General features: G+C 38.4%; 1 protein-coding gene across 5 annotated transcripts in view; it reads right to left on the bottom strand.

Moving 5' to 3' along the window:
- The window catches only part of LOC121316786 (spectrin beta chain, non-erythrocytic 1-like), a 65,643-nt gene that overhangs the window by 40,757 nt on the left and 12,453 nt on the right, over positions 1-12,433 (bottom strand). For all 5 annotated transcript variants that reach the window (XM_041251974.1, XM_041251975.1, XM_041251977.1 and 2 more), the window contains exons 3-7: positions 9,066-9,209; positions 4,277-4,423; positions 2,559-2,759; positions 868-951; positions 459-577 (exon numbers count right to left, since the gene is read on the bottom strand). In XM_041251974.1, coding sequence (XP_041107908.1) covers positions 459-577; positions 868-951; positions 2,559-2,759; positions 4,277-4,423; positions 9,066-9,209 — 695 coding nt within the window. The remainder of the gene's footprint in view (positions 1-458; positions 578-867; positions 952-2,558; positions 2,760-4,276; positions 4,424-9,065; positions 9,210-12,433) is intronic.

Here is a 12,433-nt window from a genome sequence, read left to right as displayed (position 1 = left end):
AAAAAGTAAAAACAACATTTATATTAAGTATTCATTCATTTTAAATCTATTAAAATAAACAATGAAATGATGAATTTCCATGCAGAAAGCAGTGCTCTCGTGTTGCTGCAACTTTTTGCTGTGGGGTAGTTCTGTCTGATGTCACTGTGCTAGGTGGCCCGGTCATTCACAGCAAACCTTTTATATTGAACCAAGCTCATAAACCTCACATGCTTCCAACTTTTCCGAATGACATCATTCTTTTAAGTTATAATGGCATTTTAGATCTCAGTGAAAGACCCAAAACCAAAACCAATGCATAACCAGAAATAAAAAAATGGAAGGTAAAAAAAGCCAAAAAACAGAGCTCCCATTGTTACTGAAAATGCAGTAAGGCGTGTGGGTCAGCTAGCGTGGAAACGGTTTGAAAAAAGCTCTCGCTCAAATGACTCCACTGATACCGCACTTCTGATGCATACATTTTATTGATGTGCTTTCTTCTAGAGGAGATATTCTTCCCTTCATTCTTTCCCTGTTTCTCCAATCTGAGAGCCAGGCTGTCAATCTCATCATGGAGGATCCGGTACTGCTGTTCATCCTTAAGAACATTTTTGAGGAAAAATGAGAATAATGAGGATAAAGCCCTTCTTGCAGGGACATTTCTCATATACTATATAATATACATTTTCCGATTAATGAAAAACAGGCCTGTTGGAATGTTTTTCACCAATACGGTTGACCATAACTAAGACGACTTTGATGATGTAACATGCACTCTGCATGCAGCACATGCAGTGAAATGCTCCAATATAATGAGTCTGGAATGTATTTAACAATGAAGGGAGGTGAAATATTAATGAAAACCTTCCCGCTCTTCAGAAGTCCCACCTGTTTCAAATCCAGTATTCTTCTCGTGAGCTGAATTTTGTCAATCTTCTCCTCCAGCAGCACCACAAGCGACTGCTTTTCTTCCTGCAAAACAGAGTAAGTGTCCTCATAAAAAAATAGAGTAAGGTGTGTGTGCTCAGTATGATAAAAAATATATACAAACAATCAGCTGCTTCATTTTATATAAACATTATGTCCATTTTTTTAAATGTGAAATTTGTACAAATTTGCTAAACTGATGGTATAACACAAAGCAGTCTTGGCTTCACACAGACTTTTATACAGAAGCAATACATTTGGGGTACAAGGGCCAACTATTTTTATAAGCGCTATTTATACCTGACTTGCTTTGACGTGATTTTTTGTCATTTTGTTTTTCAATCCATATTTGCTTTTTTCTATTGTATGTTTCCTCTGATATGACAATGTATTCGTGCAAAGCCATCAGAAGCAGATTATACTACATATCTTTCAACAGTTCAAGCAAGAAGGTGCCAGTACTGTGAAAAGTAGCTCAAAATGGCTCACAATATTCACAGTATAAGCAGTAATGGCTTATAACACATACCCATACACTTTTATTACATTTTGGGCAAGCAGTTCTGAAATGAAAGCCCAACGAAAGAGAAAACAGAACAAAAAAAGTCACCATGATCTAGATGTTAACTTCTTCAGGAACATTTGCTAAGGAATGAAGTTTGACTGCAGTTGACAAAGCTCAAGATACGCTGTAGGTCTAATGGTAATGGGAATAACATGATCACCAAAGGAAATGAAAACAAGGTACCTAGAGGTCATTTACTTTTAAATAAAGAGAATCCGTTCTTGGGTTTTACTGGTAATAAAGAGCATGTGAGTGCTTAGTACGGGGACTGTAAAGACTTGCTTTACTGTAGTACAAATGTGCACATGTAAAATGGTTCTTGTGGCTTTTGGGGTGGGCTTGTTATTTGCATACAGGTTTTCCTCCAACCATCTGTTCGTGCTAGAAGGAGCAGAGTTGGCAAACCACTTTACGCTAACAGTGCAATTCTAATACAAACAGTGAGTCATGTCCGCTAAACATTACATTGACTTTGTACTCATGTGAATTGATCCAGATTCCCATTAGATGGGTTGAATAGCAATGCTAGGAAAATGCTGTACTGTACCTCTTGATAGATGTATTAAAGATCCAGACTAATTGAATTAATTAAAATAAATAAATAAATAAGAATCTGCTATACAGCCAATTTTGTGTTTTATTCCTTAAAAACATTAACTGATAGACAAATTAATCTAATAGTACTGTACCAGAACATTATGGGGAGTCTAGTTTTAGTACAATAAACTACAAAGACCTGAATATTAAACGTATTATTCATTTAAATTATTACATTATTAAATTCCCTCCCCAGAGTTATGACACAGCAAGAGATACAGACCATAAAACATCCTGAAGGATTCTGTATTGATATCCAACACAAGTTTTTATGACCTGGCACATAAATGCTTTTTGTCCATGTACATAAAAAAAGCAGGTGTCTCGGGTACATTCTGGGAAAGGAGAATGCAGAGCCTAAATGCAGAAGCATCTGAGCACCTACAGTTCAATGGGACCTCAACTCATAACTGTGTTTGTTCCTTAAATAAGTATTTCACTGGAAAAAGTGAGCAATGGGAGTTACAAACTAAATAAGCACCACTCTTACTTCAGATACCATTCCTTTGAGCCACGATTCCAGCTTATCAACTTTTCTATTGAATTCTTGAAGATTCCTGGCTCCGCCCAGTGCTTTCGACTGATTGGCAGCAGTTTGTTTTAACGTTTGCCATTGGTCCTTGAGTTGGCTGAGTTGCTTCCTCACTGTGTCAGAAGTGGGGTTCTGTTTGCAGATAAGTTGCTCTCCCATCTGCAAGTAAGAAATTAATTAACATGCAGTACAGCCGAGCAGTGGCTCCCAACAACCTTGGGTTTTAGGAATTTTCTCACACGCGGTAGAGGACTAAAAACATGTATACTTATTCCAGATGTTACTGTTAAAGGAGCTCTAATTAGTTAAATCATTCTATACATCTTGCTGTGTAGGTCTCTCATTTGTAGTTTTGAATACTCAGATTACAGTACTTAAAGGGGGCAGAGAGGGGAGGACTCTGCAGTACAGAGTATGCTATAGTTTTCTAAACTCTGGAGGTTCCCAGCACTTCTTGAGCCCCCTTCACATTGACACTCCTACCTGGGTCCGGACCCGGGTCCTGGCTAACCGGGTCACAATTTCTCGTAGTGTGAAACCACGTAACTGGGTGAGCGACCCACCTCAGGATGTGGGTTGACATGCTTTGACCCGGGTTCCGAGCGAGACAAAATGCTTGACGGCCGTTCATGAGCCGATGTGATAACAAACAGCCACGCCTGCCTAAAGGTTTCACATCAGCAACGAACATTTCTGTTTAGCCATATTTTAGTTGCTTGAGACACCAAGAGCTAGATTGCAGCAGGGATGAAGAAACATTTTCTCTAATCAACATTTTGGCCCACGGTTCAATCCAGAGAAGCTTGGATGGAAGCGTCTGTAACAAGCTGCTTCCGGGGCATTGCTACGCGCATTGTGCACTTGCATCTGTCACCCAGGTCAACCCTGCTTTATTAAAAGCAGAGTGAAATCGCGTACCCGACCTGCACGACACCGGGTCTTGCCCAGGTAGGTTCTGACACGGTAGAACCTGGCACTGTGAAAGGGGCTTTATTCAGGTTCAAATGTACGCTAATGATTACAGATATTGTCACACTTCCACTGGTTTTAATTTGTATGTAAAAGAAGTAATGTAAAAAAAAGATAATAATTATGTCATCCCATTCATCATGGAGAAGCAGGTCTAATATGATTTTTGTTTTATGTTTGTGCCATGGGCATGTCTGGATCTGTACTGAACCAGTAAATAAAGGCTAAGCCTTGGTAGTCATACTTCATCACTACGCCAGCTTATAAGTATGAAAAGCAACTATAAAAGTGTATGCATTTATAACAGTGTATTCATAAAGGATGCAGTGTTGATTGTTTTCCTTATATTAGAAAATATTACTTTCAAGACTGCTTTGCCTATGATTAGAAACATTGTTGAATGAAGTAAAATACATATTTTTTTTTTTTTAATGGCTCATTACACAGATCCCATTGAGCAGCAATCGTGGACAAGCTATTGTTACTGTAGGTAATGTAATCCAAGATTAGCGCTAATCAGGGTCTGCTAAAACTAGCACATTTCTGTTAATTTCTGCCTTTCTAAAAATGTAAAAACAAGATAATTTTATTTGAAGCCATGTCTGTGTTTTAATGATAAGAAAGAAGAAAGGAATTGTTCTTGCTGGTGTCCTGCGTGGTATCTGAGGAATGGTCTTGGTGGCTTTATAAGGGCACCACAGCCTTACCTGGTTGAGCTGTATCATGGTGTTCTCGAAGTCTTTGAGGTCTCTTTGTAAGGTGTGTGATACCTGTTCCCAGTCCTTCAGGGGGCACCGCTGAATGCTACATCCATCTTTCAAATCCTGCAGCTTCCCTTTAATCCATGTCTCAGCCTGCACGAAAGCAATAAAACAACATAGAAACACGTTGCAAAGCCTCATACTGAAACAAACAATCCAGACATTTTCTTATAGGTACAGAAAGATAGAGAGAATAGCACATTTCAGAAAGGGGTTGGGTTTGGTATCAGATCATTTTCCTGCCTGAATCAAGTTAATATGAAGCCAGTTAGTACCTTCCTTTTGTTTACAGTGGATAATTACAGTAACATGGGATGGCTCTATCTTGGGATAGTCACCAGCTCTCATCCAAGATCAGTGGGATCTGAGTAAAAACTCACCTTAACGACCACCAGCATGCTAACCCCAAAGAGAATGAAATAAGGCTAATGAAAGTTTCCTTTGATAATGTGCCATTGTGATTCTTGCCTCTCAGTTATGCATGACTGAGAAGAGCAGCTTTGTAACATAAGTAATGCTTGAATCTGTCAGGACAGTCCAGGGTTAAGTCTTTCAGGTTGTATAGTGGTATATCACTATGAAGAAATCCTTCTTAAAACATGACAAAAATAGTTCTTCTATAAACCGTAGCTGCAGTTTTACAGCCAAAAGCAGAACATGTTTGATTATGTTTTTGGTCTGCATTCGAAAGATAAGTGCTTAGTTTTACGATAAGCTAAAATCCCAAACCTCCCCAAATAAACAAGCCCTGAGAACCACATCCCACTTTACATAATGCTTGGCAACAACCGAGTATTATTTGCATGAAATTATAAGATGATGTCATTCGTTTTTTGCTGAACATAAAACAATCATTAACTTTTAACAGCTCCCAGAGGCACTGAGGTATTTTTGATAAAGGCTTTCACAAGCAAGCAGGTCCCCAGCACAATTGTGTGGTTTGCAAAATAATGACACAGAGGAAAAGTTTGCATTTCATGCCTCTTCCTCCTTCTTTTAACAATAGGATATCTGTCAAAGACACTTCAGTACACACCTGACAACATTTAGATCATATACCACTACATTCCCATTGTGAAATATCATTGAGTATTATCCTGAGAAATATCACTGAGTATTATCCTGAGAAATATCACTGAGTATTATCCTGAGAAATATCATTGAGTATTATCCTGAGAAATATCATTGAGTATTATCCTGAGAAATATCATTAAGTATTATCCTGAGAAATATCACTGAGTATTATCCTGAGAAATATCACTGAGTATTATCCTGAACACATTCCTTGTGGACAACTGACTTGTGTTGCCCATTTAGTGTAGAACCAGTGACTAATAGATAGATTTCTGCATGGCACTCAAACCAGGTCACTGCTCAAGTTGGGACCATCTGTAAGGCAAAGGTCCTTGTTAACGCCTTTTGAAACTGTCAGACAAATAAGACAAACCACTCTGACACTGTAAACAGTGTGTCTTTTGAATTTTGGCTTAGGTTTTGTAAATAAAGTTAATTGGAAATACAAGTTTGCGTTAGATATGGAATGTGGCCAGGCAATAATTGATTCATTGATTATGAATTAACCCTGGCCACATTTATAAAGAAACCAGGGAATAGTGACAGTGCAAACAAAGAGGAGAAAAGAAAACTTTAAAAAGGAGCCTTTTAAAAGGAGCTGGAAAGCTGCTTTGTACTTTACAAACCAGGGGTGAAGGTCTGTGAGGCATTGAAGAACCCTCACGTGTGGAACCAGGGTTAGCAACCAAAGCACCAAACTACTAGTGATCACCAAGTGTATACCAGCATCCTAGTGTTTAGCATACTGGGAATTAGATTAGGGGATTCAATCCCACAACAGTATTCAAGGGTGTGTCACTGCAGTTCGTTCCTGGAGCGGGACCCTCCTTTTAGTGCAGGTAGTGCGTAATTAGTCTTGGTCAACTGTATTTTATTAGCTTTGTTTTGAAACCATGTTTTGCTTTGTTTTTTTTTTTATTTTCTTTTGTTATTTTGTGTATTTCTTTCTGCACAAGGACTACCAGTGCTGGTACCCTAGTGGCAGCCACTCACAATTGCAACCTGAGTTGAGAAACCTTGTAAATATTTGAAATAGGATGCCTGAGTTGGCATTTCAACTGCAACTTCTGTGTCTTTCTTGTCTATCAGAGGAGACACCCCTATTATCCCCCTGTTACAGAAACCCCGGATCACCAAGTTAGACTTCTGATGGCCCATTAATGCAGCCAACAAACATGGTTCCTTATGTTTTTCTGCTAAGTTCAAACTGAAAATCGTTTCTCTCTACATTGAATGTGCTTCATTTTAACCCCACATCTAGTAATTCCACTTGAAGCACATGAGGTATCCCGTGGTAATAAAATTTAGGGTAAAACAGTCCTTTGTGTCAGTGGAAAATCACAGTGACGTGATAAACCAGACATGGATTATAATAGCACTATTTGATTTGTGGCCAGAACCACTGAGAATTCGTTGCAGTGATAATGGATAACTCAAACAGGGAGGTTCTCAACTACCGTAACAGACAGTATGTGAAGCTCCAATATTATGACTTGCTGTCTCCATAACAGAGATATCAAACATTATGATTTGCCGCAGGCACCATATCAAACTCAAACACTGTGACTGAATCACTGTAGCCATAACATAGAATATATTGTATTATAGTAAATATATTTTAATATTCCTAAAAACACTTTGTGTGCAAAGCATGCTTTAGCTACTTCAGATGTTTTGCATTCATGGCATGTTGTTATGCATGTCTGGTTTAAGCACATATAATTATTTTTCAAATATCAAATAAAGGGACCACTTTTTCATGTCTTATTAATTCTCTCCCACTGCTTGTCCTTTTTTCTTCTCCAGCCAACAGCTGGGAGCACTGTCCCTGGGCCGAACTCACTTGTGCAGGCTGGGCTGTTCCTTGTGGGCCAAAGGCGTGAAGAGAGGGAGCCAAACAATGATCTCACCCTTGAATAATTGCTCCTCTTGGGGCCGTTCTTTTCCCTCCCACTCCCATGTGCTGCTTGCATGCGCCGCTCCAAAAATGTTAAAAACATAACATTGCGCAGGGGTCAGGGGACAGAGATGTTCTATTTCCATGGGTTTTTTTCAATACATTTCTATCCAATGTTTGCATGTTCCTCTCCACAGCACAAAAGTAATTCATACTGCATTGAATGGGAAAGTGCATCACTTGCTTCCTGGAAATTCTATATAGAACTATAAGGAGATTTAGGGATTTCTCTGGACCCCCCCCCCCTTTTTTTTTTTTTTTTGGGGGGGGGGGGGGGGGTTCTTTTTACACAAACTTAACAACAGAAACGACCAATATAATGTGTTCAATAAGTAAACAAGAGTTTTAAATCTGGAGGACTACCGGTTTATATTTGGTAATTATATTATGTACAAGCATTTGTTGATCAATTGAATTGATGTAAAAAACTCTGGAGTAAAAATTAACATAATCTCATGATATAATCATTTATCTTTATCTTAATGTCGTCAATAAATGCAGCTTATAGGACAGTGTGATAGAGACAAAGTGATTCTTGGTGATACATCTCTCTCCCAACCTGTGAGGGCGCTGTGTAAAGGGAACAGAGTACCCTGGATTGGATGGCCTGACAATTCATTCCCAGGGTTAGGCAGAAGTTAGTCATCTAGAAAGGGGGCGGAGTGTTAACCAAGGGGTCATGATAGATGGTACAAAAGGGGACAGAGCGATAGTGATCTGTAGTGACCTTTGTAAATGGTTAAATCTCATTGATAGAAGAGCTGTGTGGTGATACCGTGAGTGTTTATTTGTTTTGTCGTGTCTAATATTGTGCTTGTTTGTGATTTGTTAGACAGCTAAACACGATCCAGGAGCTGTCGCTTAAGGCCAGCACGAATCTGGACAACACTTCACCTTGTTGCACCATAAACTGTATTTGCACAAGAGCAGGCACTGTGGACTTGTGTTTGTGTTACGTGTGGGTGTAAAAGATCGGGACTGTTTATTATTTCATGACCAACCTATAGATTACAGTAAAGCAACAAACATGCTGCTGTATTGCTTACCATTGTTATTATTTACTGCTTTTTCGGCATCAGGCAATTGGATTATAAAACACCACTGCACCTGGATTATCATTGTCTGCCTGTTTATTGATCACATGCACCTGCACACTGTTAGCCAGTTTGCCGCAGGGAGTAAATGCTCAGATCTTGGAAAGCAGCAGCACAGTGTTTCCTATTACCTCCCATGGTGCCTTGGGATGGACAATTACAAGATGTAAATAAAACACTGTCATAAAATGTACTTTGTATAACAAAATGTCTCAATACGACACTGTATTTTAAACGGTCACATTTGCCCTATGTGCATAATGTTCCTCAAATTTATGGGTAGATCGTTCTGATGACCAGCCTTTCTGTGTATATTTACTTTTTTAAAGACAGAAATGTTTTCAATGTTGTTGTTGTTTTGCTTCTGGCTCATGAGAATGTACCATTGTTCATACTGCCAATGGTACAATCAAATGACTCTAATTAACCACAATTCCATTTGTAAAAAGTCTTTTGTGTTGCAATGTGCAATACTAAAACTGGATATCATCATTGAAAAATGACTTGGTCTTTGCTTTTGGGAGTAATACTCCATTTCATGTTTGCCCCTGTTCCGAGAATGCATTAATCGCCTTAACTTTACGGTTGCAATGAATTAATTGAAACCTACCTGCAGTATTTCTCTGTTAAACTGTGCTATGCGCTGTGTTAGGCTGTAGTCACCCTGCTGTTTGTGCTTCTCCACATTTCCAGGAACTGTGCTCTCCTTTTTTGGTACATCCCTTCTCAAAAATGGGGCCCTCGATTCAGTAGGCTGTGAAAAAAAAAAATCTTATGAATGAGTGTAATACTGCATGTTCTAGATGTATCATACAGTATTATATAACAGGTGCTTTGGATAAGGTATTTGGTTTGAATACAAAAAGACTGCTGTTAAGGGGAGCCTTTGTGACATTTGTTTATCCCAACTGCACTGTGTCATATTATTGAAGAATAACAGGGTATGGAATTCCAATGAAAGTAAATGCCACAAACATGTCCCTTGTCATATAGTAAAGTATATTTTGTGTCTAATAGACTTGTCAAATTAGTACAAAAAAGTCACGACACAAACAACTACAGACTACAACTACAAACAAACTACAGTTAAACAAGAAAAAGGACTGCAGAAAAAACTAAAAATCCCAATTATGTGGGCATCAAAATAATCCCCAAAATAATTCAAGAAAAACAACAAATAGGAGCAGAAACCGCGACAGTTTTAGCCACGAACCCACATGGCTGGCTCATTCTGATGAAGTCATTGCTGACTAAGCTCCAGCCTTGTAAATTAGCAGGATTAGTTACAATTCAACTCGTGAGTGTGGTTTCCAGCTTTACAGAGCCTGGTTGGGGGGGATGGATGATGCCATCCTTACTGGCAGTGCCACCCAGTGCTCTGCACTGTGATACCAATACACTTAGAGGAGGGAACATTAAAGTTAAGCATTAGAAGCATTTAACAATAATGTTGTCCTGCTGCTCTTAAAGAGCTCACACTCGTTATCACCCCTACAAAAAGCTGAAAAGGAATATAAATGACTTTGCTATCATCCAGTAGGCTAGTTCAAAGCGGAAGTTAGACTAGCAGTAGACGGTCAACCTTATTCTATACCCAGCGAGGGCACTTGCCCAGACTCATCAAATCTTAACATTATAATCAAATATAGAGGATGAGCTGTAAGTGTAATATTAAAGTGTGTCATGACAATACTTTTGTCGTAACATGTTCTTCATCTTACTTTACTATATGGCAAGGGATATCTCTGTGGCATTTACCCTATCCCCCTAATGGCAAAAGTGTATTAAATAAGGTGATGCAATATTGTCTTAGTGACTCCTGATTCTCTCAAACAAACCTTGCACACAAGACAAACATTTTTTTCAGTAATAAAAGCTATGTTAAATGGCTTTGACCACATACCCTCATTTTAAAAATCCAGCGCAATCCCTGTTACACCAGTTCTGGTCTTCATTATTGCTACTTGGATGAGGTAATTAACAAGCTTTAGTATTTTTTTATGAATAACATTCGAAATAACATGTTATCGAGATAACTATATAAAAAAAACCTAAGTTTTCTGAATTAAAAAAACCTGAACAATGTTTAGTGACACAGAGACCACCAGGGATTAGTCAAATGCTGATCTTCAGGAACCACATATCGAGAAGTAGCTGCTAATGGTTCTGAAAAATCAGCAGCCCACAATAAAATCAGTGAGTCTGCCAGCCCTACAGTAACCACCTCATTGGGAGGGAACGTTAAACTGACCATTAAATTGTTAATTGTACTTTATACAACTGAAAGTCCTTTCGAACATTTGTCAGGCAACCCTAGTCCTATTTATGAAAAATTACTGTCAGCACCTTGAGAAATTACTGGGGACAAATTAATAGGAATGATAGAATTTCCTTTTCCAGGTCCAGCAGAAATGTCTTGTTAGGAAGCACCTGTACAAAAGCGAGGTTGAAATGCAGATTTATTTTCCGGACAGCACTATCTGTATTCATTGTAGTTGAAATGCTGATTTCTTTTCCGGACAGCACTATCTGTAGTTCATTGTAGTTGAAATGCTGATTTCTTTTCCAGACAGCACTATCTGTATTCATTGTAGTTGAAATGCTGATTTCTTTTCCGGACAGCACTATCTGTATTCATTGTAGTTGAAATGCTGATTTCTTTTCCGGACAGCACTATCTGTATTCATTTAGTTGAAATGCTGATTTCTTTTCCGGACAGCACTATCTGTATTCATTGTAGTTGAAATGCTGATTTCTTTTCCGGACAGCACTATCTGTATTCATTGTAGTTGAAATGCTGATTTCTTTTCCAGACAGCACTATCTGTATTCATTGTAGTTGAAATGCTGATTTCTTTTCCGGACATCTCTATTTGTAGTTCATTATAGTTGGTCCAACACTTATGTGAGGTAAAGCCTTTACTTTTACCATTCTCAAGCAATTTAATCCACCAAGAATGAATGCACTGTCAACTGATTCTTAAGTAATAATTCCAATTCAGTGACTCAGTAGGCTCACAAATTCACACCAAACCATTGTGGTCCTCAAATGGAAGTCTCACTGGAAAAAAAAAACTTATTATATTGTAGAAATAGGTACTGTATCTGAGTCCCAGGGTGTGTAATTTGACACATTTTGCTGCACACAAAGTAATAAATAATGAAACACAGGTATAACAATGGGTACGTGGAGCTCTAACGTGGGTAAATAAAAAATAATCAGTGGGCGACAGAAGACAAAACCAAAGTTCTGTGTCACGTATTGTGTTTATCCTTATCGCTGATCTCATACTTTTCCACCCTGCAGCCAAGTATCTCTATGTAATCCAGATTAAACACTCATGCTGCCTCGGTCTCTCTAGGCTCATTTTAAGTGGTGATTCAGTCTTAGGCCATATGGAGTGCACTTTTCACTGGGTATAAATTGCTGCTAAAAAAAGCTTCAGCCACACAAGCAAATATGTATTTTACAGTCTTTTTTTAATTATATCTAAGGTGGTCGCACCAGATTTTCATTAGATCAAAGCACAACTTGTTTAGAGTTTTGACCCTTATTAACCGCAAACCACAATAGAAAAACATAACTTTGTTTCCCCGCGGTGTGTGTGTGTGTGTGTGTGTGTGTGTGTTTGTGAGTTTGTGTGTGTGTGTGTGTGCAGGATATCAAATAATTGGTCGTTTAGGCTTGGCGGCCATACGCATGACATCACTTCCTAAATTCCAAGAGACCATTATCATATGTACAGCTGGTTGTAACTGAACACACACAGCTTAGAAAGTGATTCATGATAAAATTGAAAGGTTTCAGTTGCTGAAAGGTGCAGTAGGCCATTTTGTGAAAAGTAAAAAAAACCCAGACATTTATCATTATTTTTAAATGGTATCAAATGGGGAAAACAATTTAACAGTGAAAAACAAGCACATTTGGCTTGTCTTCGAATGCTTAAATTACTAAAAACTAGAATTGTAAATACTTAAA

The sequence above is a fragment of the Polyodon spathula genome, chromosome 6 (assembly GCF_017654505.1).
Source record: "Polyodon spathula isolate WHYD16114869_AA chromosome 6, ASM1765450v1, whole genome shotgun sequence".
NCBI lineage: Eukaryota > Metazoa > Chordata > Actinopteri > Acipenseriformes > Polyodontidae > Polyodon > Polyodon spathula.
Note: the sequence above shows the minus strand (reverse complement) of the source record. Positions and strands in the feature narration are given on the sequence as shown.